Source organism: Candida metapsilosis, assembly GCF_017655625.1.
Source record: "Candida metapsilosis strain BP57 chromosome Unknown scaffold2, whole genome shotgun sequence".
Classification (NCBI taxonomy): domain Eukaryota; kingdom Fungi; phylum Ascomycota; class Pichiomycetes; order Serinales; family Debaryomycetaceae; genus Lodderomyces; species Lodderomyces metapsilosis.
Genome location: NW_027138160.1, coordinates 2138874 through 2165217, shown reverse-complemented (window position 1 = coordinate 2165217; position 26344 = coordinate 2138874). Strand labels below are relative to the sequence as shown.

At 37.3% G+C, this 26344-nt stretch overlaps 12 protein-coding genes across 12 annotated transcripts; 5 read left to right on the top strand and 7 right to left on the bottom strand. All coding sequences in view use genetic code 12, as the record gives it.

Moving 5' to 3' along the window:
• Positions 1-1405: 1405 nt before the first annotated feature.
• I9W82_002434 (acylglycerol lipase) lies at positions 1406-2323 on the top strand (the record flags this gene model as incomplete). Its single annotated transcript, XM_067691289.1, has 1 exon — positions 1406-2323. The coding sequence occupies one exon, from the start codon at positions 1406-1408 to the stop codon at positions 2321-2323; it is 918 nt and encodes a 305-aa protein (XP_067549669.1).
• A 291-nt stretch (positions 2324-2614) lies between these two features.
• On the top strand, positions 2615-4882 carry PDC2 (Pdc2p; the record flags this gene model as incomplete). Its single annotated transcript, XM_067691288.1, has 1 exon — positions 2615-4882. One exon carries the CDS (start codon positions 2615-2617, stop codon positions 4880-4882), a length of 2268 nt encoding a protein of 755 aa, XP_067549668.1.
• A 157-nt stretch (positions 4883-5039) lies between these two features.
• PET100 (Pet100p) lies at positions 5040-5453 on the bottom strand (the record flags this gene model as incomplete). The annotated part of the gene is made up of 2 exons (XM_067691287.1): positions 5040-5285; positions 5394-5453. 2 exons carry the CDS (start codon positions 5451-5453, stop codon positions 5040-5042), a joined length of 306 nt encoding a protein of 101 aa, XP_067549667.1.
• A 188-nt stretch (positions 5454-5641) lies between these two features.
• I9W82_002431 (uncharacterized protein) lies at positions 5642-6595 on the bottom strand (the record flags this gene model as incomplete). The annotated part of the gene is made up of 1 exon (XM_067691286.1): positions 5642-6595. The coding sequence occupies one exon, from the start codon at positions 6593-6595 to the stop codon at positions 5642-5644; it is 954 nt and encodes a 317-aa protein (XP_067549666.1).
• A 329-nt stretch (positions 6596-6924) lies between these two features.
• I9W82_002430 (cytochrome P450) lies at positions 6925-8493 on the bottom strand (the record flags this gene model as incomplete). The annotated part of the gene is made up of 1 exon (XM_067691285.1): positions 6925-8493. The coding sequence occupies one exon, from the start codon at positions 8491-8493 to the stop codon at positions 6925-6927; it is 1569 nt and encodes a 522-aa protein (XP_067549665.1).
• A 2475-nt stretch (positions 8494-10968) lies between these two features.
• VPS41 (Vps41p) lies at positions 10969-13983 on the bottom strand (the record flags this gene model as incomplete). Its single annotated transcript, XM_067691283.1, has 1 exon — positions 10969-13983. One exon carries the CDS (start codon positions 13981-13983, stop codon positions 10969-10971), a length of 3015 nt encoding a protein of 1004 aa, XP_067549664.1.
• A 110-nt stretch (positions 13984-14093) lies between these two features.
• On the top strand, positions 14094-14303 carry I9W82_002428 (TFIIH complex subunit; the record flags this gene model as incomplete). Its single annotated transcript, XM_067691282.1, has 1 exon — positions 14094-14303. One exon carries the CDS (start codon positions 14094-14096, stop codon positions 14301-14303), a length of 210 nt encoding a protein of 69 aa, XP_067549663.1.
• Positions 14304-14321: 18 nt separating this feature from the next.
• SEC34 (Golgi transport complex subunit) lies at positions 14322-16826 on the bottom strand (the record flags this gene model as incomplete). Its single annotated transcript, XM_067691281.1, has 1 exon — positions 14322-16826. One exon carries the CDS (start codon positions 16824-16826, stop codon positions 14322-14324), a length of 2505 nt encoding a protein of 834 aa, XP_067549662.1.
• Positions 16827-17375: 549 nt separating this feature from the next.
• CRP1 (Crp1p) lies at positions 17376-21008 on the bottom strand (the record flags this gene model as incomplete). The annotated part of the gene is made up of 1 exon (XM_067691280.1): positions 17376-21008. The coding sequence occupies one exon, from the start codon at positions 21006-21008 to the stop codon at positions 17376-17378; it is 3633 nt and encodes a 1210-aa protein (XP_067549661.1).
• A 384-nt stretch (positions 21009-21392) lies between these two features.
• On the bottom strand, positions 21393-21773 carry I9W82_002425 (uncharacterized protein; the record flags this gene model as incomplete). Its single annotated transcript, XM_067691279.1, has 1 exon — positions 21393-21773. One exon carries the CDS (start codon positions 21771-21773, stop codon positions 21393-21395), a length of 381 nt encoding a protein of 126 aa, XP_067549660.1.
• A 456-nt stretch (positions 21774-22229) lies between these two features.
• On the top strand, positions 22230-23987 carry I9W82_002424 (uncharacterized protein; the record flags this gene model as incomplete). The annotated part of the gene is made up of 1 exon (XM_067691278.1): positions 22230-23987. The coding sequence occupies one exon, from the start codon at positions 22230-22232 to the stop codon at positions 23985-23987; it is 1758 nt and encodes a 585-aa protein (XP_067549659.1).
• Positions 23988-24732: 745 nt separating this feature from the next.
• Positions 24733-26310, top strand: UGP1 (UTP glucose-1-phosphate uridylyltransferase; the record flags this gene model as incomplete). The annotated part of the gene is made up of 2 exons (XM_067691277.1): positions 24733-24786; positions 24847-26310. 2 exons carry the CDS (start codon positions 24733-24735, stop codon positions 26308-26310), a joined length of 1518 nt encoding a protein of 505 aa, XP_067549658.1.
• Between the last annotated feature and the right edge of the window lie 34 nt (positions 26311-26344).

Below are 26344 nucleotides of genomic sequence, written 5' to 3'. Positions count from 1 at the left end.
GACCAAGAGGAACTGGAACCAATAGAGTGCTCTATTTCCTCTAGACATGCAAGAATTTTTTTTTATTTTATTTTTTTTTTCTTATCATACAGGTCCAGAAATTTCACTGCAGGTGAGCCACAAGTTTCAACTGTGGAACCCACAGTTGTAGAGAGGGGTCAAAAGAAAGGATCACGCGGCTTTTCCTGTGTGCTCTACGGCATTCAATTGCCCTTGTATAGCTGTATAATTTGCAGCTGGAATCACCGCAAGGGTCTCGACCGGAAAAACGTCACTATATAGTAAGGCGAAACAGGCTCTGCAACTCTTTCAGATGATCACGTGAACTTGCATTAATAAGGCATTTTTTGCAGCACAATTATTATTAATTTTTTTTCTTGGTTTTGTGATTTATAATTTTCGGTGTTTTTTATTTTTGCTCATCTGCATTGCATAAAAATTTCAATTTTGGGAAATGATAGGAGTCAAACAATAACGAGCCAGGAATTAGAACTGTGGACCCTATTGTGGAGCTAGTTCATTATCATGCTCAAGATAGAGCGTGAACACGGCGTTTGTGTTCGTTAATCTCGGAGATTTATTTCGTATCTGTAATTTGTTTAATTTCATCTCGTCTAGGTGGTTACAATGCAATTTTAACCACGTTTACGATGCATGAGCAAAAGTATTAGGCATATTTACCACGCCACTGTATTACTGTGGCTTTATAATAGCTATTGGAGGGGAGGAGGGTAAAGCTTGGCGTAGCATTCAGTACCTTTGTCATAGTATTGTGACGACTGATATCTTGGAGTTAGTAATTTGGTCACTCACGTGACCCAATCTTTTTTTGTCGTAAATTGAACCAAATGGCTGTGTCTCAGATTTAGAATTCGTTGACTACACTACAGATAATGTGACAATCTATGCAAAACATTTCACTTGTCGAAAAACGATAATGTAATAATCACGTGCAACAATCACATTAGAGGTCAATAATCACCTCTCATTTCTAATTAAACTGAGAGTTATGCAGAGACTCGCCTTAAATGAGAGCTCAAGTATAAAAAAAGGAAAGGATACTGAACAATTATCATTAAAATGAATATAAAGGAATTAACCTTGAACAATATATAACTATCATATCTGTTAGTAAATTTTGTATCTCAACAATCTTGGATCTAAATTGATGCTGTCAACTCCCAATTCATGACTTTCCTTTACATTTGGTTCCACCTACACACCCGTGGGTTGCGTCTATTTCCGCACGGAGAAAAGTGTTTTATCTCCACTATTTTATCTTTGTTTGTCACATGACAAACATAAACATAAATAAAAATAAATCTCAGGGGGGAGAGACAAACAAAGTGTACCATCTAGTTATTTTTTTTTTTTTAGTTGCCACATTTTTACTACCACAACAGCCATGCCAGACGCAGTTCCTATTCCATACACAGCACTCGGTGAACCCATTGTCGAGTATGTTGAATACAACAAAGCCAAATTTTTAACCACCACTTGGAAAGTTCCCAACAATGTTGAGTACAAAGGGAAAATCTTTTACGTTCATGGTTTCATGGAAAGTGCTAGTGTTTATACTGAGTTCTTTGACAATTTGTCTCAAAATGGTTATGAAGTGTTTTTCTTTGATCAAAGAGGGTCAGGTGAAACATCACCAAACGATTTGGGAGGAACAAATGAATTTTACACTTTTGATGATTTGGATTTCTTCCTCAAGAGAAGCTTGGATGCACGCAGTGACCCTAATGAAAAGTTTATCTTAATGGGCCATTCAATGGGTGGAGGTATCATTTTGAATTATGGTATTAGAGGTAAGTACAAGGATGGAATAAAGGCAATTGTCGCTTGTGGTCCCTTGATTAAATTGCACCCTAAAACACAACCAAATATTGTTTCGAGAATGGCATTGCCATTTGTTTCCAAAGTATTGCCAAACTTGAAGTTGGATTCAAAGTTGGAATATGACTACATTACTTCGAATAAGAGATGGCAAAATTACATCAGAGAGCACGATAAGAAGTTGATTGGTTCACTTGGCCAGTTTAATGATATGTTCAAAAGAGGTAAAGATTTGTTGAACCCGGAATATGCAAAGAAGTTTGATACTAGTATTGCATTGTTGATTGTCCATGGTACTCACGATTATATCAATGATATCAAAGGAAGCGAAGAGTTTTTCCCATTGTTGCCAAAGGATATGAACAAGGTGTTTGATAGAATTGATGCTGGAAGACATAGTTTGTTTGTGGAGAATGATGAGTTGTTTAAATTGGTTTTCAAGAAGGTTACTGATTTCCTTCAAGAGTATGCAAAGAAGGCCTAGAAGTGTGTAATGTAAATTGATTCTGTTTTGATATCCTTGTAAGCGCATAAATTTGTAGCACAATAATGAAACGAGGGAGAGAAATACTTGACGGACAATTTTTTTCACAGGCCCGGCGGTCCTGCAGGTCCAATCCTTCCCGAGCCTCCACGCAACAACATCCACACACACAAGAAGGAGCTTCCCCTATACACCCAATAACATCTCTCTAGGTGACGTCAATGCACTACAATGGGGTACACTATCAAGCAAAAGATTGAAATATGCCTCAAAGCAGAATCCAATCCCCATATGACGCAGTCTGATCTTGCAACTTGGGCAATGCATGAATACGGTCTGGCAAAACCCCCTTCTCAAACCACAATCTCGCGAATATTAAGCTCAAAGAATGATATAATAGCATCAAAGGAAGACGATTTCAAGTTGGTTCGTCGGAGAAAACAAACCAATCCATTGCTACGCAAGATTTTAACTGAGTGGATCACTCAAGCTACTTGGGAAAGTATCCCCATCACTACTCCTATAATACAACTGACGGCGCATGCTATTTGGACTAGGTTACCAAAAGAGGATAAAACAGGAAATGGTGTCTTTAATCAAAAATGGTGTTCTCATTTTATTAAAAAATTGAATATTAATATCACTGGTGATGATGAAGATATCAAGCAGAATTTCGGATACAAATTGAATAAAGTTTGGATGTTGGATGAGAAAGTTGAATTGAAAACTTACTTGGATAATATGATTCAACAGGAAAACTATTCCCCAAAGGATATTTTCGTTATTGATGAATTTCAATTGTTTTATTCCCTCCCATTGGATCAGATATTTGACGTTAGCTCAGTTGACAAGGGTTTGCAACAATCTCATTCATCAAATGAGTACTCATTAACGGCACTACTAGGGTGTAATATAGATGGTCTGGAGAAGCTATTGCCTTTGATTGTGGGCAAATACGACAAATTTGATGTATCAAAGAGTTCCTTCATCAATTTGCAAACAGCTTCGAGTGACGTTTCATCTCATCACAATTTAATGAACAAGATTACTCAGTTGTATAATATATCATACAAATCAAATACCAATAAGTGGGTCACATCACTGATGTTTCAAAATTACATTCTATCACTAGATCATAAAATTCACAGCTTGACTCCTCATAGGAAAATTTTAATTATTCTAGATGATTGTTCGAGTCATCGGCTAGTCAATATCAGATTTCAGAATATTAAACTTGTATATTTAAAGAATGAAACTTGTCATAAGAATCCATACAATACATCATATGGATCCGTCAAATTTGATTACTTACCAATGAATTTTGGAATCATTGAGGAATTTAAAATATTCTATCGTATTCAACAGTACACAGAAATGATCAAATTGCAACGAAATAAATCAGGGAATAGAGCTAGACAAAAGCCATCAACCAGTTCTCCATTAAATCTCAACTACGCTATGGCTAATACTTCACCTGCACTTGAGGTACTAGCTGAGCAGGATTATCATGTGCCAATGATCAAAGTGGTTGAGTGGGTAACGAGAGCATGGTCAATGGTGTCACCGGAACGTATATATCAATCGTGGAAGAAAACTCGATTATTACCATTGGATTTTAATCAGGATTGGCCTAGCTTACAAACAAGAGATAAAGCCGAGGAGACTTTTAGGAGCCTCGATGAAAGGCTTTTTATTTTTGATGAGACCAGAAGTCATAAGGAGTTGGAAGACATTATGGGCCAATTGAATGTGGTTATACCATGGGAGATTGAGGAGTTGGTTGGATTGGTTAACGAAAGAGGTAAAATCACGTTAAGCTATGCTTCAATTGAAGAAATAATTGGCAGTTGTCTACTGGAATCAATTGAAGATGATGGGCCCAGTGATGATGATGATGATGATAATCGTGACATGGACCTAGACACTGCTGATGCAGGAACAAATGATGATGGTTCTACACGATGGTCAATTAATGAAAACGATCTTAAAGATGCAAGTAATATGATATTCAACAAGGCCATTGCCAATGCTACTGATGGAGAATCTATGATGAATGTGGACTCCATCTCCCCTGTAAGGAGCAATTTCAGTTCAAATGACGAGTTATTGGACTCTAGCCGCGCTTTCAACCTGGAAACTAATGGCATTGCAAATACTAATTCGCAATCTTCCAGTTTCCCATTTTCATCGCTGATCATGACCAATGAAAAACACAAATTGGGTCCTTTGGAAAGTTGGGATAGAAAGAAACCAACACCAGATATAAGTTCACCACAACGACAACGATGGAACAACAACAACAACAACAACATTAGTCAGCTTTTCGAAACCCTGTTAGCAAACGGTGCATCTACTAGTCAGTTTAATCAGCAATCGCAATCACAAACGCAGCCTTTTTCATCTGACTCGCAAGTGGATAGTGATATGATGCAGTCCATATTAAAGTTGATCAACTATTCCTCACTCAATACCATCAACTTATCACAATCCACGATCGACGATCTCAATTATAATTTGAAAATTATCCAATCCAGGTTAGGCCAGAATAGATTAGATTAAAGAGGCTCTGTATCCATATATTTATTTATCGCACTTCCACATGGATATTCCTATATACAAAACTCTGAATAAATTATAACTGTTCTTGAAAGCCTTTCCCTTGAGTCTATCAACATCAAGCTTAATCGACAAATAATAAAACTATATGCTCCCTTTTCTACTTCTCTTCTTCAACATCATCCTCAGTTATACCCAACTCCCTAGCTTTAGCTTCCAACCTAGCCCTCTTCTCAGCTCTTGCTTTCCTTATCCTAGCAACTTCAGCTTGTATTTCATAAGGTTCCTTGGGTATTTGATTCAAAGTTGCTGGATCAGGCCAAAAACCAGGCAAGTTGAACTTCTTGTCGGTATCTAAACCGACATAGTACATGATCAAAATTGGCGAAAGTAAGTAAAAACCAAACTAAAAAAAAAAAAAGAGAGTCCCATGTTAGTATCTCCACACTGTTTTGCTAAAAAAAAAATTCCAAAGGAATGTCCCGCACTTGCGGTTAGTTTTGAAGTGACATACTTTAGCCGTCTCTAGTTGAGTGCGTGTTACGTTATTTATAAACCTGCGTATATAGCTCATGCTGTTGTGTTCTGGTGGATGGTTAGGGAAGATGACGAGTGATTAACGTGATATTTTTTTTTCCCTCTAATTAACAGGTAAGCGGTAGCGCATTCCAGAACTGAGTAGAGTAGCTGCAAGAAGTGACCATAGTCTTAATGTAATAGCTAAACAAATATATATAAAAAAATTGCCGTTTTCAAGTTAGGTTAAGTTGCATGGTGTTTAAAAATATGAAATCTGCGACTTATAATCCTTCTGAAACTAGTGATTGTAGGCGTGGGATAAATGTACTCGTTTTCCAGTTCCTTAATAACAACTCTGCGTTTGGATCTACCATTACAGCTCTCGCAATAGCTGCCAGTCTTGGACTCTTGCATACTATCAACCGACAAGTCAATTCCCTCTTTTTCTTTTGCCCAAATATCATGATCATCTTGAAACAAGTCAGCCAAACGATGAGCCACATCTTCATTCTTGACCCTTTGAGTGAATGATTTCACACGTTTATTCATCTTGTGGTGTTTTCTACGCATTTTCTTGGGTTGAGCCGAAATGGTGGAATTGTATGATCTTGTACTTCCATAATCCTGAGTGTCGTCGTTATCTAATTGGTAGTTTGTTGCAGTAGTGCCGCCAGCAGGTTGAGCGAAATACGACTTGTTGTTCAATTCAAAATCAAGCATTGAGGAGCTTACTGGGTGGAAAAATGAGTTGCGTCTTAAATTGTTGAGAAATGAGTGTTGTTGGTTTGGACCTTGTCTAATTGCAGTAACTTGTTTATCTGTGTCACCTTCGTCTTCGCCCAATTCGATTAATTTCTCATTTCCCATCTCATCATTGTTCAATTCACCAGAAACTTCTTCTTCTAACATTGTCAACTTCTCTTCTAAAGTAGGGGATGGTTCCATGTAGCATTCCAAAACATCCATAATAACAGTTGCATAATCATGAAAAGCATCATTTTCAGACACAGTCAGTTGAGTAACTTTCAAATTCAACTTTGGTGAACTAACTGACAATGGTAATGTTGTGGAGGCAGAAAAGAGTCTGCGATGTTGATGATGGTGGTGACGATGGTGGCGATTTGGGTTGTGGGTGCCACCCAAACGATAAGTTTCACTAGCGAAATCAAGTGTCTGAGGAAGTTGTAAAGTAGTCATATGTCCTTTGTGCGAAAGAAAACTAGGGTGCAGATCAGGTATGGGGGAATGTAGTGATGCTTCTCTTGGACACTATACGTGGAACTAAATGAATAAAGTGTAGAAAATGGTGGGATTTTTTTATCGATATGCCGAAATGAATTGTGGGAATCAAAATAAATTTGTTCGCATTTGCAACCACTACAACGAAATATAAACAGAACTAAGTTTATTCAAACTATACACTCTAGCAAACAATAAATAGCAAATACGAACAAAAAGGAGACAAACACAGCCTAGCCATCATCAAGATGGCTTCTAAGTAACTCTTCACCAAAAGCACATTTCCCTTAACTCATTTGAACATGTGCACCATCCATAAGAGACATAGTTAAATGAATCAACTTCTTGCAAGGTTCTGGACCATCATATTTACTAGTCAAGTTGGGAAACATTTGAGCCAAACGTACAATAACATAAGAAGCTTCGGTCAAGGCAAATTGTTGTCCCAAACAAATACGTGGACCACCATTGAATGGCAAGTAAGCCCATCCCAATTTTGGTGCATTTTCCCAACGTTCAGGCTTGAATTCGAGGGCATCTTTTCCATAAAACTGGTCTACTCTTTGAGTAATGTATGGTGAATAAACAACGGCGGTTCCCTTTCCAATAAAGACAGGTGAAGTTCCATCTGGTCCACCACCAACGGGTAATGTTGTGTCCTTGTTTGCAACTCTGAAATTGATTGGAACTGATGGGTACATTCTCAAAACTTCATTCAATACCCATTTAAGATAGTTACATTGTTTCAATGTTTCAAAAGTGATATTTTCCACATCACTATCTTCACCTGATCCAAAATGTTGATAAATCTCTTCTTTCAATTTGTTCCACACGTCTTGGTGCTTAGCTAATTCAAAAAAGGTAAAGGACAAAAGACCAGCAGTTGTATCTCTACCGGCAACCATGATGTTCAACAATTGATCTTGTAAAACTTTAGGGTTTCTTGTATGTTTAACCAATTCATAAAGAAAAGTGTATCCATGTTTTTGGGTTCTTTCTTCCAATTGCTCTGGCGTTAAACTTAATGCCTTATTGACAAATGTTTTGGCAAAATTATGAACAATTTTAGAATTTTTCCAAAATGAAGGTGGGTTATAAAGGAAAAAAGCTGGTTGCAAATAGGTTCTTACTCCCAAAGCAACTTGTGCTTCATTGAAGGCATCAGCAAAGTTGGCAACATCAGGATCACATTCTCTTCCAATTGATTCATCATATAATGAATGAACAGATTCACCAAATAAAAATTCAGTACTAGCATCAACAGTTAATCTGAAAAACAATTCTTGAAGATCAAATGTTTGACCTTTGTTTTTTCTAATATGTTCAGCAAGAACTTGTACATGTGGTTCCAACATCTTGACATGTGATATTTGTTCTCTAGCAAATTGTGGACGAAACAATTGTCTAGACTCTTTCCAACCTTCATTATCCAAGGTGAAAATACCATCACCCAACAATGGTTTAAAATGTGCATGTCTGAATCCCAAAGAAAAATCATTAAATTGAGTAGCCAAAATAGCCTTCATATTTTCTGGCTCACCTGTAACAACAATTCGAACACCAAACAAGTAGGCAGCCAAAGTTGACCTTCTTCCATATTTGTCATATAAACTCAAAGCAAAATCAAGAATCTCACCGTTTGATTTGTATTTCTGTAACAAATAACCCAAGATTAAACCAAATGGTCCACCATCAGGAAAGACATATGCTTCTTTACAACCATGTTTTTTAATGAAAATCTCTCTCTTGACTTTACCAATGGTTGCGTATATTAAGGCAGCAACTATAGTCACACCATACCAAGTGAATAAATGTATGGTGATAAAGGATGTTATTGCAGATAAATCAAATTTCATAGTAGGTATACAGTATCACGTGATTAGCTGAATAGATATGTTTTTTCTATTATTTGTTTGTCAAAATGTGGGGTAAGGTAGTATGTTTTGCAAATGACAAACCGTACTTAAAACTTTTGATAGATAGGTATTGAGGTTGATAAGATCTAGCAAAAGGTCAAACCACTTGAAATTGAGATTGCAAAAAAAGAAAGAAGGATGAATGTTTAGTCTATTTATATATATATATATATTAGACAAGGAATTAGAGAGAATTGGGGTAAAAAGAAAACTAAAAACTTTGTTAGAGTATAAGAGTGTGTATGTATGACCTGTGTGAATATAATATAATACACAAAGTAAAATGATACTTCAAGTCTAGACGAAGGGAGAAAGGATTTTGTACTCTTTGTATTCGGACTTCTACTTACACATGCACCAATACTTATACATACACTTTTTGTTTTATAACCCCTCAATATATAATATATATTTGGTGTGTTTATTGTTTATTGTTTATTGTTTTATTATATCGGAGTTTAAAAGAGAGTTTTTAGGGTTTTAGAAAAGTCGTGTAATTACTTACAATTTCAACCCATATTATTCATTCATCTGCTTGTGATAATTTTTTGTCAATTTCCTTACAACTGTGTATCTCTCGTCTCTCTCTATCTGTCTCTCTCTACTGTAAACCGTTTTTGGAAATGTTTATTGTTATTCTTCTTGTTAACGCATGGAATTGCCTAATTTTGTTGTATTCTTTTGTGCATTGTAAGTCTATATGGTTTTACCTTTCACTTTTTTAGTACATCTTACGTCAGTACAATAATAAGTTAGTTGAGTAGAAGAGCTCTACCACGCCCCCCTTGCTCTCGTACCATCTACGTTGTTCTTTTCATACACCAGTCGTGTGGTTCGTTGAACTAGATGTTTTACTTCACGAGAACACTGACTCCAATTTATTATTCGACTCCACTAACTCCTTCAAAATACACCCCTCCCCCGCATTTAGTATTTCTCGACTATGGTTAAAAAAATAGAACAAATTATCACAAGCGTTTTTTTAACTAATCTACGTTGATCAATGCCTCAAGCAGAGTAGTTTGATTGACTTCCCTTCATCCTTTTCCTTCAAGACAGGATTGATTATGATCCCCATTGTTAGGTAACAATATCAATTTATCAAATTGCTTCTCTTCTTCTGAGACTCTGTATGTAAAATAAAATTTATCACATGCTTAGACTTTTTGTTTTTTTTTTTTGTACTATATAACTATGACGCAAAACAGTTTCAGTTTTGTGTAGTTGCATCTAAACAAAAAAAAGACTCCGCTCAATGGAACTACTCAATGGAACTACTCAATGGAACTACCGTGTAAGGTAGCAAAAGCTTAATAAAGAGGAAGAGGGTGGACTCGGCATTCTTATCTTAGGATGGAGACTAAGCTGGACTCGTCTTTTACTAAAGCTCATATACTTACTACAGCTTTCCAATTGAGATTTATTCTGAATACTCTTTGTTTTGTGGAGAGTTTCTTCCACCAAGTGTTTGTGTTAGCTGTTATAATCAAAAAACTCGTTTATATACACATACACTCCGAGATTCACCGGCGTACGATAATGGCTTTACTTTTACACTTTGACTGCATGGAAAAAGGATGGAAAGATGTATATCCGCTCTCCGTGTTTATTGTTCTCCTTTGTGCGATGTTCAAACGAGCAAGTGGGTACAGTGTTGTATATTTAGCAACTGTTGCACCCAACACTGAATGCCTTGGGAGCTTCAGTACTAGAGGCTGAGAAAATTCAACACAGTACGCATTTGCTAGATAATAATGTTTCCCGTTTTAACAGTAACGTTTAGGGCCGTCCCTCATTGTAAATACCACATTTTAGATTAGCAACTAATAAAAACTACACCAACTTCCATATAAGTAATACCTACAGACTTTTGAAACTAAAGCTCCCCATCTGCATGTGAAATCTATATACAACTCCCAATGGTTTATCAAATTGTCATCAGTATTGCTTAAACACATAAATACAGTAAATCACCCTTTGATCAAATTGATTTGGTAATACGTAAAGCTTCTATATGTATATGATTTTTCACATGAAAGTTTTGCTATTGTCGTTTAAGTTGATCACATTTTAGAGGCGTTAGTCCGCATCCATATCCCTTCTTTGTTTTCACCCTCAATTGTCTCAATTTACGTCAACTGTGGCTATAACGGAAAGAGTCCATAAATTAGTAAATAAAGATGGCAAAGAAGTTCAATTATCACATGAAAGATTTGTTGTTTAGTCTGTATTGCTTGAATTGATTGATTTTTTGTGCAATTCACAATTCTCCGTCATGTTGTATTACCCAAACGTACATCCATAGCAAGTCGAATTTTCTGGTAGTGCAGTGGGCGCCACTTTAAACATCCCAGGAAGTTCAAAAACAATGTCAAATCAGTCAACTCATTTTATGCAAAAAAGTCTTCGCATAACTCAGCTCAATGTAATTGGCTCCCAGTTCTGTAAGCTACTTTCAATTCGTTTGGCAACTTCATCATTCTTTTCCAAATCATATTGATGTCCTTGCAATAAAGACAGCTTTAAAAATTGAGCAATTTCTTGTGAACTTTGATCAATCATCTTCAACACAACTTGGTTTATCGACTTATTCAAATCATTATTTTTAGAAAACTCAATTATACTTTGACTCAATTGTTTGTAAATCAGTACATGTGCTTCATCCATTTCACTATAATCTTCACCAATTATTCCTGTTTCAAACTTAGTTGTAATCTTGGTCAAGATACTCACAGGGTCGTAGAATGGGTTTGTCGATTCATCTGACTGCTCAATTAAAATCTTGAGAAACTTTGGTTTATCCAATGATTGATTAATCAACGAATCCCAGGTATCTTTATCATTTAACCGCTTGGCAAACTCAATTGCCATTTGTGGATCATCCAACTTATTAATCACCAAGTTCAATGCCTGTTTATTCTCACCAATCTTGCCCAACAAGTAAATCAATTCTTGGTAAAAATTATTTTGCTTGCAAATGTCAATGGCTTTATCAACATCATAAGGACTTTGCAAAGCATCATTTTCATCATTGGCCATAAGAAATGGAAGCAAGTCTTTTCGTGAATAGTTGGAGTACAACTCAATCAACTCGTCTCCGTAATCTTTAACCAACAACCTATCTATAGCTTGTAGTCGAGTCAAGTAAAAGTAATTGACAAATGACAAAAGTGGATGAGATTCAAACAATTCAACAATCTCATGTGATGGTATTTCGAGTCTATGATCCACCAAGGTATCAATCGTTGGTGATAATTTTTCTCCTAATGTATTAGTTGGCCACTTGGAAATCACTTCCGGGTCATCAAATTGTAATTCAATAAATGTAGGTAATTGTGATACAAAGTTCTTCAAGATATGATTTTTTGTCAAATACTCGACAATGTTTTTATCCTTCAACTTTGCAAGGTGCGGGACCGCTTTGATTGGCTGAAGTGTTTTATCGTAAAAGGTAACAAGTGCTTTCTCGATGAAGCTATAACGCTCATCGCTCTCTTTCAATAGTGATTCTTGTTTCAACAACTCAGACTCAGCTGCATCAATATCATATAGCTCCGAAGGCCAATCTCCAAGCAACTTATATGCCCTTTCTGGCTTATTACTTACCCAATGACTCAAAATCTTTGTAAACAAGTCAGTTGGTAACGCCGAGACGCTTGGAATCACATCATTCAATTCTTCAATATGGCCACTGCTGATAAATATATGTGCCCAAGTCTGCCATTGATTGATAGTTTCCTTACGCATTTCATCATCAGTGGCAATGCCAGACTGATCCTCATCAGGACTGCTAGTTTGATCATCCAGTACAGTTTCATCCCTCAACGGCAACAAAGTTTGTAAAAACTCCCCTGCTTTTCTCCAATCATCCTCCTTCACCAACAGATCAACATATTGTATTCCAAAACTCATTCGTTTCATTGGAGAGACTATATGTTCACTCACTTCATAAGCTCGTAGATAATCTTCTCTCGCCAAATACCACTGTAATCTATCATCCAATTGGTATTCTTGAGTAACAACTCCGTCTTTTGCACTAATGATAAAGTATTTCGGTACTTGAGCAATGTGACATCCCAATGTAAAATCATTTAATCCTAGATTTCGTGTATTCTTCAAACCCAACTCCTCTTCAAATTCGACTTCGCCAGTTGTCGAGTTTATCAATTTCAATTCAGGGTTGTCAGTTGCACTATCTTCACCTGATTCTTCCATAGATTTTCGCCTTGGTGGGTCATAAGTTAGCACTATCCATAAATCATCCTTAAAACTTGCAATCCCACAAATCAAATCATCTAGCTTAAATATATGCTCTACTTCCACTTTCTTTTCCTGTGTAGCTCGAAAGGATATGGATGCAGTGGATGGTAAAATCCTACTCATACCAGAAGAAACAACTGGAGCTGAATCCTTATCTGATTCATTCAGAACAGAAGTATCCTTCAATGATATTCGCAACGACCAGATGTAGTTACTCCATGCAATGATTAATCTATCCGGATCGGGCTGTGCAACTCTTGGCCAGTACAAATCATTTCTCGGACTATCACTAGGCTTTTCCAAAACTTTAATCATGACTCTATTGCTCAAGTGAAATACATTGATTCCTTTATCATTCATCCAAATGACTAAATCGTCAATAATTGTCAATCCAACAATTGCTCCATTATTCTGATCAATAACGTAATCTGCCCTTTTACCTAGCCAATTCTTTTTTGAATAGATGACTTTCCCACTCATCCCACCACTGATAAAACTCCTCTTTGATGCATAATTGCTATCAAGTACAACTGCATGTACCGGTCTTTGAAAATCATACGCTATAATATCCTTCTCGTCATTAATCGAGCCAATGACAACAGTTCCATCCATAGAAGCAGAAGCAAAAAACTGACCATCGGTAAACGTACTCAATACGGATGCTCGATGAGCTTTGAATGTCCGCACGGCAACAAAGTCATTAGTGCATACGTGAATGAAGCCAGAATGCGTGGCAAATATGAAGTATTCGTCATGGAAAAAGCATGATGATACAGGATCTTTAGCAAAGAAGTTACTCGGTAGTTGGTTGATTCGTGAATATTTGAGTTTAGGTGGTTCATCGTCTTCATCATCTGAGTCTCTATCGTTATCGCTATTTGATTCATGATCCAGTTCATTAGCTTCAAGCTTGTTGGATTCCTTGCCTTCGCCTTCACTTGGTTGTATAGTCTCATCACTTAGCTGCTCATTGACTTCCGATTGATTATTATCGTTTGCGGGGCTGCTCTCTGTGTCCTCAGTGGTGTTGTTTACAAAGTCCTGTTCGACATCTCCGACTTCATTAGCGAATGAGTTGTGCTTCTCCTGCTGCTCTTCTGTAGTATCATCTGTCACTACCTTCTCACCAACCCCTTTTTTTGATGATTTGCTCTTCTCCCTGTTGGGCATTCTTGTCAATTGGTAAAGGCTACCGGTGTTCGGTTAATTTCAAAAATGCGGCTTTCAGTGAGAAAGCAAAAAAAAAATCGATGATAAAACTCCATCAACTTTATTCAACCATGTTAGTTGCAAGTAAAGGTGTGCTTGTGAAATGCGATCCTTCAATAAAAGCACTCATTATTCAGATAGACTCGGTGACACCCGGGATTGTTCTAGAAGAGTTAGATGATACCCATTTATTGATTCAGCAAGATAAAGTAGAAATTGTCAAGAATGAATTAAACAAAATGTTGTCAAAAAACATCTACAATCCGTTTGAAGAGGAGTAGGTCTGTTTAAATAACTATTTACAGCCCTGAGGTTGGAGAGGGTGACTTTTCGGCCATTGCATGTTGACTGGGACTCCCGATTGGATCCAACTGATTCAAACTTTCATTCTCATGCGATGGCCCGGCAACTGCATCAGCATTGTCCAATTCAAGATGCTCTAAGATTTCCTCGTTGAATACAGGCTTGTCTTGTTGCTCATCCTCGTACAATTGATTAATAATATCACCAATGAAACCTGATAACGCATCCATTTCCATAAAGTCAATCACCTTGTGATCCTGTAGTTGCAAGGTTTCAACGTGTTTTAAAAAGTCCTCATAAGTAATCAATATCAAATCGGTTAAATGGTTCATTAAAAAGTGTGTAACAGCTGGATCATTAATGATGGATCGTATATCGTTGTATAAATTAGGAATCTTCATAATGATGTTATCTTTGAACTGTGATAAGGACTTTTCGTTGATTGAATTCTCTTTGGTTTCAAGAATTGGTGCACAGATGTCACTTGAACAATATGTGAGAAACTCACTAACCGCAGTATTAAGCTCAACTTCTATTTCGTGATTGGCATCGATCATATTATTGATAACTTTGGGTACTGTATTCCTTGCTATTTCAAAAAATCCTTCGTGTCTTTGCTCTGTGCTTCTCCGTCTTAATAAATTCCAAATGTGTGATATTCCACTCGTAAAGTCTATTGTATAGTCATTTCTTGTATAATGAATGTCGAAATTCTTAATTTGATTGCGTAAGATAATCAAATTGTGAAGGTAAGATAACTTCCCTTCAACTACTCCGAGATGAGATACAATCAATTTGGAATATTCACCTTTCAACAAGACAATGCAAGCATGAACAATATAATGAGCTATATCGTCAAACACGGCCGAGTTTACCAACTCGTAAATATTGGATAATATTGTCATGGCTTTGGCTAAAGGAAGATACACATCAGGAAACAAATTTTCATCATAATCGACATCCAATGGATTAACAGTTTTGGTTTTGGATTGTTTCTTGTGACCAATTTTCAAATCCATGGCACTTGGTTTGTACCTCGTCAACTTTGTATCAATATAATTCTGAATTCTGAAAATTAAACGATGTTGAGTATCGTCTAGTAATGGTTGAAATAAAACACCATATTTGATTGTCTCTGCTTGTGTAATTCCAAAATAGCTCTGTGAATCTACCAAACTGCCATTTGGATCATCTGAATCTTCAAACTCGTAGTATTTTTGTAACAAAGTTGTCAATTGACATAATGAGCTTATATTAACTTCTTTGAGAACCCATAAACGTATACCATCGTAGAGTGGGTCAAGAACACCCTTTAAAAACGTGTAAAACTCATCCCAAATCATTGCTTTCAAGTCTTCGCCGTGGAACGATGGCGTGAAAAACTTGCTGAAAAGAGTAACTTCCTTTTCAATAATCTTTTTGAAATAAGATATCTGATCCTGGCATGTTTGGACCAAGTCAGTATTTAAACTTTTTGTGTACAATTCAGCAATAGTTGACGTTTTGTCAATGTACTGTTTCAACAAATTTGCTCTGATTTGGAAGTATGTGGTTAATACATCATTAATCAACCCATTATATTCATCGTGTTTGGTGCTCCGTTTAAACAATTCTTTAGCCAATTCATGGAAACACTCTTCACTATGTTTCAAGTAATTGTTAAACTCATTGTAAATTAATAAATCTATCGTAAGCACTTGCTTTTCCTCTGAGTTGTGCTTCAATTTCACATTCACCGACTCGTTTATACTTCTCAACTCGTTACTCAAAAAGTTTCGAATCAATGTTAAGGCCCGAGTCATACATTGACGAAACCGACTTTTGTACAACTCGCAATCCTTAAATTCAGGATGTATATCCATAAAATCCAATGAATCGTCCAAATTGCATAAAATATCATTAATGAAGAACGAACGACGATTAGTTAGCAAATGACTACCTGATTTTGACAAACTCTTAGTGATGGAGTCCAAATGTTCAAAATGCTTCAAATTGGAGTGAATTTTGTCGTACTTGATCTGATATAAATTTTGTTTATCTAATAACTCGTTGGCCAAAGCGTCAAAGTCCAGAGTCTCATCAGATATCTGTTTATACTTGGAAAAGCAATCATTCACTTCATCTATCAATGCATCGGTTTGGCTGATGAGTCCACTTAATTGATCTCGATTCATTTGCAAGTTACTTTGAAATCCAAGTACTGGGTCTAAAAGCTGGGCATTGATATGCTCTATGTCCTCAGTTTTCAATACAAGGTCAAAGTCAAGTGACTCTAGAAATTGTGTCCATAATTTTTCTTCCTCTTGTTGACACAATGGGTATAAGAAATCATAAGTAATTGTCGGTGTTGTTCTGTAAGTTGATTCCGACTTGGATCTTGAACGTCGAAATGGGGTTGCGATAGGTGTGATCTTTTCGTGTAGTGAAGTTGAGCCATTCTTAATTGCATGTACATCGCTTGCAATTTGCAGTACAGTTGACTTGCTTCTAGCCCGTGGCATGGTGATGTAGTGTTGAAAGCCTGGTGGTCCTTGCATAAATTGAAAATTCAGAAACGAAAAAATAACTTGCACTCATTTCTCGAGCAAGACTCTTCAACCATTAAATAGCACACAATCAAGCCCCAACCAACAAAATGACTCTATAGTCACTACCGCTATACCGTTGAAAGATAGAGCTGACATGAAAAATCACCTACGCAAGGCGTTTGTCAAAGCTGATGAAATTATTGAAAAGAATGGACAAGGACCATCAGGATGTACAGCCGCAGTTGCAGTTCTTCGTTGGGAGAGTGAAACAGAGGATTGTTGTCGTGTCGAGTAGAAAGGGAAAAGCAGACAGACTATAATATGATTACAAAGCTTCCGATAAGAACAAAATAGATCGAGTAGAGAACTCAGGAGGCTTGATTTCAAAGAATCGTCTGAATCAATTGGCAATTGCTGCTTCCACAACTGATGATGTAACTGGTTGTGCAATTCGACCAAGGATTCGTCGATCAATAGAGCATCTACAAGGTTTACAAATTAGTGACAAAAGTACATTTATTACTACTCCTCTTCAGGTAAAATCTCTTCCTCCTCATCCAAGTTGAAATCTTTAGCATGTAACTTTGGCTTGTAGAATCGTAATGCCAAACTGCTCAAAACAACACTCACTGAACTCAACGCCATAGCTGCACTTGCCCACACTGGATCCAAACGTGAGTTGTTATAAGGATAAATAACACCAGCTGCAATGGGCACCCCAATCATATTATAAACCAAACTCCAACCGAAATTAAACTTGACACGACGAAACACAACTCGAGACAAATCAAACAAAGTAACCAAGCAAATCAATGGGTGCAATTTGTTCAACAAGATAAAATCACTTGAAGTGACCGCAAGGTCAGCACCAGAACTAAGGGCAACTCCAACATCAGCAGCGGCAAGTGCAGGCGCATCATTAATACCATCACCTACCATAGCAATCACACATTTTGAGTCATTATGATCGTTCTGTTTCAATTGCCGAATTCTTTTAATCTGGGCTTCTTTTTCATTTGGCAACACTTCACTAACAACATTAGATATACCAATTTCTTTTGCAATTGCATTTGCAGTGAGAGAATTATCACCAGTAATCATCCATGTATCAATTTTCTTTGAGTTGAAATACTCAATAACTTTCTTGGTCTCTGGTCTGATTTGATCTCTTGCAGCCATCATAAATATCAAATGGAATCCATCGTCACTAAAGTATCCAGGACATTTTAAACCAACCAACATAACTGACTTGCATTCAGTTTTCCATTTAGTTAAAAGAGCTTGTTGAGCTTCATCTACCACCACACCATTTTCTTCAAAAAGTTTTTCATTACCAAGTATAGCTTCAACTGGTTGGAACTTAGCATAATCTGTCTTCTCCTCTTTATTGTAAACAAACTCACCTCTCACACCACGACCATGAACCGTCTCAACTTGAGGGATCTTGTTTGGCAACAAACTTTTACCACCAGTTTTTTCAGCAAACAGTCTTATCGCCTTAGCTAATGGATGTGATGATGCAACTTCTAAATCTCTTGCAATTTGCAATGAAAACTGTTGGAGAGTTGGCAGTTTTTCAACAAATGAATAATTTGTAACCGTCAACTGGCCCATTGTCAAAGTTCCCGTTTTATCAAAACAAACAACGTTTGTTGTTGCACCATCTTGGAAGGCAGCCCCACCACCCTTGGCTAGGATACCAAATTTTGCAGCCAATCCAGAACCAACAAATAGCGCTGTAGGAGCGGCTAATCCAATTCCACAAGGGCAAGCAACAACAAACACAGCAATGGCAAACTCCAATGACCACACCGCCCAACCACCAAGATCAATGTCAAGATAGCTTTGTGGTAACGCTCCAGAGTAACCTAAACTAAGCCAGATGACCCACGTGATTATTGCAATTGCAATGATGACGGGAACAAAGTAGCCAGTAATAAGATCAGCAGTTCTTTCCATGGGGGCCTTCTTTAACTGGCCATCTCTAACTGTATTAATTATCTGACTCAATAGGGAATCACCTTCCAAACTTGTTACTTTGGCAATAATCGAATGGTTTCCAATGTTGACTGTTCCTGAAAATATCTGGTGGCCCACGATATGCTTTACTGGAGTTGATTCACCTGTCAATGCACTTTCATCAAAGTTAGATTCACCATCCACAATAACACAATCAACTGGTGGAGACTCACCGGATCCAATTTTGATATGATCACCAACTTCCAAAAACTCCAAGTCCACAACCTGATCATTCTCAAAATGACCATCTACTTCATCCACAACCACTGCTGTGTTTTGTTTCAAAGTTGCCAATTCGGAAATAGCATCAGCGGTTTTACTCTTTGAATAACTTTGCAACAATTTACCAATCAATAGAAAGAACGATAAGAACACCACTGAATCAAAGTAGGTTGTGTGGAATCCCATGTGGGAGTTGGGTTCTTGGTTTGCGCTCAATGCCACCAATGCAATACTGGCAAAGTAGGCTACAGTTGTTCCCAAACTCATTAACAAGTTCATTGATCCAAATTTGAGTAACCTATTCTTGAATGAATTTTTGTGAAGCCATAACGATTTTATCTCCTTTATAGCTTTACGGTGGAAAGTGTCTGCTGCAAAAAGATAGACTGGTGTTGCCAAAATGAGCAATATCCAACTAGCACGAGAAGCATTTCCAACCCAAATTGGTTCCTCTACCCAAACTCTAAATGGATGGTGTTTCGATAGTAATGACATGGCAACAATACCAAATATGAACGTAGGAATTGCAACCACAGTAGCCAATACCAATCTCAAAGCAAGATTCATTACTTCACTTTTTGCCAACTTTCTAATATGCTCATCAACGGAAACCGGTTTCACCAACTCACAAGTGAAAGACCCGCCATCTTCATCAATTGTGTAGTCACCAGTTCCATCATCTCTCAAATGGTTCAAATCCCAAACTATTTGACGAGCAGTTACGTCACGTGAAGGAACATAAGTAAACTTGATGATAGGGTGTTTCAAAGTTATTGGATCAATGACAACAATAGCATCACCATAGTGAGAAAGGTAGCTCATAATAATCTCAGGACAGTGGTTGCAGTACATACCTTCCACTTTGATGTTTATGGTTCTTGGTTTCAGTTTAGAGGATGTGAAATTGATCTTTTCGTTACCAATTATTTCAATATCAAATCCACAATCTTCAACAGCTTCCTTTAATTTTTCCAAATTCTCATGTTTTGCATCATCTTCAAGAACAAATTGGGCATTCTTTGTCACCACATTGATACCACTTTCCAACACAAAGGGCAAGTTTTCCACGGCAGATTCAATTGAATTTGCACAAGCAGCACACGTCATTCCTCCGATGATTGCAGTGATCCTGGTATTAATTGATCTATGAACAGGCAACACTTCAACGAGTTTACATTCGAAACCCAAGTCGTTGATACGATCAATGATTTGGTTGACCAATTGCTTGTTTTTGATTATCGCAACCACTGAATGTTGAAGTAAGCTGACAGAAAAGTTGGCATTAGCGACGGATGAGTCTTTGCTTTCGCCAAGTAATCCCTTAAGTGCATCATCTATTGAATGAACACATGATGCGCAAGTCATTCCAGTAACCATGAAAGAAGCTCTAAATTCTTGCTGTGTTACCTCCACCTTTGTTTCAACAGATGAAGAGTCAGTACTCTCATTTGCCTTACCAGTCTTGTTGCTTTGACAAACAGTACAATACTTCAAATGCTTCTTGGCTGATTTACTGGCCAGGTATTTTTCGAAAATGCCCCAAAAATCAAAAAACCCATCATGATGGTCTGCTCCTGGACCAGCTTCAATATCAAGGGAATCCTCTGACGAATACTGTTTTCCACTTTCATCAACGAGAACCCATTTTACAACACCAAATCCAGATTTCTCTAATTGTTTAATCATTTTCTTCAAGTAGTGTTTGAAATCGGCATCACCTCCTCCGTATAAGGTCACTTCTGCATCTTCTAGATGGTAAAATACTTCTCCATTAGACAATTCTTCAATGTTCAGCTCTGCAATGGTATTGGTTTCAATTTCATTTGTTTTGTGGAAACGTGAAATAACCTTTCTGATAGTTGTCTCGCACTCTTGGCAGTGTACATTATTTAACTTGATACGTAAGCTCTGCATTGTTGTAGATGCAGAAAAAGTGAACAAGAACCAGATTAAATGAATATATGCGGCTACTTATATAGCTCGCTTAGATAATGCATAGATTAGTCCTTTTTTTGTTTGAGATGTTTTCGCCGTATGTTTTGTGCAATATAGATCAAAAATAGAAATTTCCATTGACATATATACAGTGTAGTGCGCGATTTGTGCCGCAATTTACATGCAGGATTTTTTTACTGTATAAGAATGAGATATTATTGCTGCAAAAAGAGATGATTTTGATATCAGAATGACCCAGATATGCAGTTGATCGTTCGTTACTAACTGGGGTAGAAGAAAAGCACCCCACGATTAGTAATACAAAACGCATACAATAAATAGATTTATTAAAATGTGTAGTATCTAATCTGTTAAGAAACCAGTATACAAGCGCAATTTATGTCCAAGCCAAAGAGCATTATCAGTGTGGTCCTTGAGATCTCCTTGACTTGTTCTAGGATGAATTAAAACAGATAATTTTCCATGATTCAACTGGAAAAACGGAACAAGCTTTACAAACATTTCTGGCGTTTTGAAATCCAATTCCCACATGTTCAAAGGATGAGGACCAATTGGTTTATCATGGAACTTGAAGACTCTAATTTCTCCATCGGCTATTTCCTTCTCAAACTCTTTCAACACCTTTTCTCTGAGGTTGAATGCAAATTGCCTTTCGTTGGCGTTGTTGTTGTTCCAATAAGTGTGGATATCGTATGATTTGATGTCACCGTAGAATTGTGTCATTGCGGTAGTGAGATCTCAAGAGAAGGTACAGTAGTGTGATCTATCGGAAAGAAAAAAGGTTTATATATTGTTCAAGTTATAGTAGATTTATATGCGCGAAGAAATATGAAAAGGGCCTTTACTAATTTTAAAGAAAGGGCTGACTAATCTCTTGCAACTATTTTTATCCTGACAAAAAAAAAAAACAAAGTGATCACTAATCCTTTCATGTGGCGGGCTTCAGTTAGGGCTGTAGTAACCAACAGAACTACAAGTGTGGCTCAGCATCTGGCGAAGCTTCTAGTTTGATTTCACCAATTATGAACCGAAGCCAAGGGATGTTATCAAAGTCCCTTGACGTGTCAAAACACTTGCGACATTGATTTTGCGACACTGCAATTAGATAAAAAAAAAACGCGTGTATCCAATTTTCATTTTTATTCTTCCTCTTGCAGCTCCATTGAGTGAAATACCATTATGATTGATCCGAGGGATGAGGTTGTCAACAAAGCAGATCTACTAAGTGATGACTCGTCAGATGAGTTGAAAGATCTATATAAAGAGTTTGAGCTTAAATATCAGGCACTCAAGAAGAAGGAATTGGAAAAAAAGAGTAAACAAGTGATCAAGGATAAAGCAGATGCCACAAGTGTTCCAGTTGTACCGAGGTCCCCTACTAAAACAGACAAGCCAGTCGAAGTTGCAAGGGAGTTGAAGAATGAAGTTGAATTGCCTTTGCCGAAAACAAAGAAAGCGTCAGCATTTCTATCTAAACTATATGATGCCAATATAACAAAACGTCTTGAAAAATATGACAGTATAGACTACAGCTTGCGTAAATTCGAATTTGATTTTACCGATTATGAATCTGAGCCGAAAGATGTTGTCAACGATTTATGTCCTTTATCTGGTCTTTACTTGAGGCGAAGATACTATCCCAAGGAGAAAGTCGACCAACTCATTAAAGAGACCGATGAAAATATGAAAATTCTCAAAGTTGACAAGTTTCTAGCAAAGACAAACAAGATGAATAACTATCTGGAGCCTGTGTATACCAATTGGTGTCTTGTTGGATTTGTGTTGCAAAAGTCAGAGGTCTTATACACAAAGAATGATAAAAAGTATATGAAACTAAGGATAGGCAATTTTCAGAACAGTGTGGAGTTGGTACTTTTTGATGAGGCGTTTGAAAAGAATCACAAGTTACAACAAGGTGATTTGTTGTTGGTGTTGAATCCTACTGTAAACAAGTATGAATTCAAAGTTAATGAGCATGTTTCCAGAACGGGCTTCAATTTGAAGCTTGATGGGACGAATATGAATAGTGTTTTGGAAATTGGAGCAATCAGGGATTTTGGAATTTGTCAGTTTGTGAAGAGGTCGGATAATCAAAGGTGTAGCAATGTTGTCAACATCACGAAACAACACTTGTGCGATATTCATTTGGATAACAAATTTAGGCACAGCACTAGAATGGAGTTGAATGGGGTTTCGTTGAGGTCTCCCACTAAAAACAAAACGAGAGTGTTTCTCAATACAAACAAGAGTCTGAACCAGGGTCATTTTAGTGGGTACATGAGGGAATACAACGAAAATTCAACATTCACCTCCTCTGGGTCTGGAAAAATCGATTCCAAAAAATATCAAGATCCAAAGCTTTTACAAACTCAACTAAAGAGGAGGAAATTGCAAAATGATCGAGCAAATGAAATGTTGGAGAAAAAATTGTCCAAGCTATCATCAAGAAATCCTATTGTGGAAAGTTTAAACATGAAAAAGAGTGCTCGTGATGATCCACACGCTTCTCAATCCAGTCACTTCCCACTGTCAATGATTTCTAAAATCGGATTCGACCCAACAAATCAAGACAATGATAAATCCAAACAAACGCATCCTGAAAGGCTTCAAGAATTGTATGAGCTAAGTGCAAAGTGCTCATCCAAGAGGTCACTTGTATCCTCCCTGGATGATAAAAGAAGCAAACTTCAAAAATGGCAAAAGAATATAAACACTTTGAAGAATTACGACTCAAAATTGATGCAACTGAATTTGAATTTGAGTAAGCCAGTGGTTAATAATGTTAAAAGTGGGGGAGTGTCTAGAGCCACCAAAACTAACCGTGTGGTCTTGAGTGACGATGACTATGATGATGATGACAATGATGACTTGAATATAGACTTTGGTAACGACGATATGAGAGCTAGATATGAAAAAGCGGTAGGTAGAGACCATTAAGTTAATGTATATGCTTTCAGGTGTTCTATCTGCATAGTACACGCAGTTTGTAGTCAGTTCAGCTTCTTTACGTATAGATTGGAAACGTGTTTGGCTTCAACACCACAAAGAGAGTTCCTTTGTTCCCCACCCGTGTCTGTGTCGTCAGGTAAAGCGCTGTGCAGTCTTTTGTTCGAAATGACAGACATTGAGCACGCCTTCGTCTAAAATGATCTTCTATAAACTGTTTCGACTTAATCATTCTTCTCTCTTTTCTTTTCGCAGCTACTTTACCATCTCGTCCTGCTCTGACGCCGAGAAATATGAAGTCCGAAACACTAAATCTAGAAAATGCGCTCAGCTGTCCTCCGTTTTCAAGGGCAGTATTTCGCCGAGGGGTTTGAATGTACCATCCGAAAGGCTCTACTCGTACCTTCACCTCTCTTCCCATCTACACACAAGACGCGCGAACAATGCGTCGTTCGAAAACTTTCAACAATAGTTGGTTACGAGTAACAATACGCCGCCTTAGTGCAAATTGATTTCTTTTACACGCCCCCCTTTTTTTTTCTGTCTGTCTGTCTTTTGCTGCAGTAGTATACACAAAAAGCTCCCTTTGACCAACCAACAAAAAAAGATTCAAATATTTCCACCCGGACTTGAAAACTCGAAAAAATTTCAACCAGATCACTCTTTTATACAGTTGTTTACTCCTTTAAGTGATCAATTTCTACTCGAAGAAAGACAAAATTTTCCCCCGTCAACAATGGCCACTTCTGTTGCAACACCAAAGAGACACACCAAATCTCAATCGACTTATGTATGTACAGCAACGTTTGCTACTTTTCAATTGCTTCCTTACTAACAATTTTCTTCTTAGGCTTTCGACAACACAGCAACCAATGTTGCTGCTTCTCAAATGAGAAATGCTTTGAACAGCTTAGCAGACACTGTTCAAGATCCTGAAGTCAAGAGAAAGTTTGAAAATGAAATGGACAACTTCTTTTCCTTGTTTAGAAGATACTTGACTGAAAAGGCTTCCGGTACTACATTGGATTGGGAAAAAATTAGATCACCTTCTGCCGATGAAGTTGTTGCTTATACTAAACTTGATGATGACAAGTCTCAAGCATCTGCTAATTTGTCAAAATTGGCAGTTTTGAAGCTTAATGGTGGTTTAGGTACTTCAATGGGTTGTGTTGGTCCAAAATCTGTTATTGAAGTTAGAGATGGAAACACCTTTTTGGATTTGTCAGTTAGACAAATTGAACACTTGAACAGAACTTTTGATGCTGATGTCCCATTGCTTTTGATGAACTCGTTCAACACTGATGCTGATACTGCCAAAATCATTAAAAAGTATCAAGGCCATAGAATAAGAGTCAAGACTTTTAACCAATCCAGATTCCCAAGAATATACAAGGATTCATTGTTACCAGTCCCAGAGTCTTATGATGACTCTCTTGATAGTTGGTACCCTCCAGGACATGGTGACTTGTTTGAAGCCTTGGTCCAATCGGGTGAGCTTGATGCATTATTAGCTCAAGGTAGAGAGATTTTATTTGTTTCAAATGGTGATAACTTGGGTGCAACTGTTGACAACAAGATTCTTTCCCATATGATTGAGACTGGTGCAGAATATATCATGGAGTTGACTGATAAAACCAGAGCTGACGTCAAAGGTGGTACATTAATCAACTACCAAGGAGAAGTGAGATTGTTGGAAATTGCTCAAGTTCCAAAAGAACACGTTGAAGAGTTTAAGAGTATTAAAAAGTTCAAGTATTTCAACACCAACAACTTGTGGATCAACTTGAGAGCTATCAAGAACTTGGTAGAAGCAAATGCTATTGAAGCTGAGATTATTCCAAATCAAAAGACCATCTCCAAGGGTCACTCTGAGATTAATGTCTTGCAATTGGAAACTGCTGTCGGTGCCGCCATTAGACACTTTAAAGGTGCACATGGTGTAGTTGTTCCAAGATCAAGATTCTTGCCTGTCAAGACCTGTTCCGACTTGTTGTTGGTTAAATCAGATTTATTCTACTTGGAACACGGTGCATTAAAGTTGGATCCTACAAGAGACGGATTTTCTAACCCATTGATCAAATTGGGATCACATTTCAAGAAAGTTAGTGGTTTCCAAGCTAGAATTCCTCATATGCCAGGAATTTTGGAATTGGACCATTTAACCATTACAGGAAATGTCCATATCGGTAAAGGTGTGCAATTGAAAGGTACCGTAATCATTGTTTGTAATGATGGGGATAAGATCGATATACCAAACGGATCGATTTTAGAGAATGTGGTTGTTACTGGTAACTTGACCCTCTTAGAACATTAAAATATTTTAAAACAAAAGAGCTTTTCCATCTGCG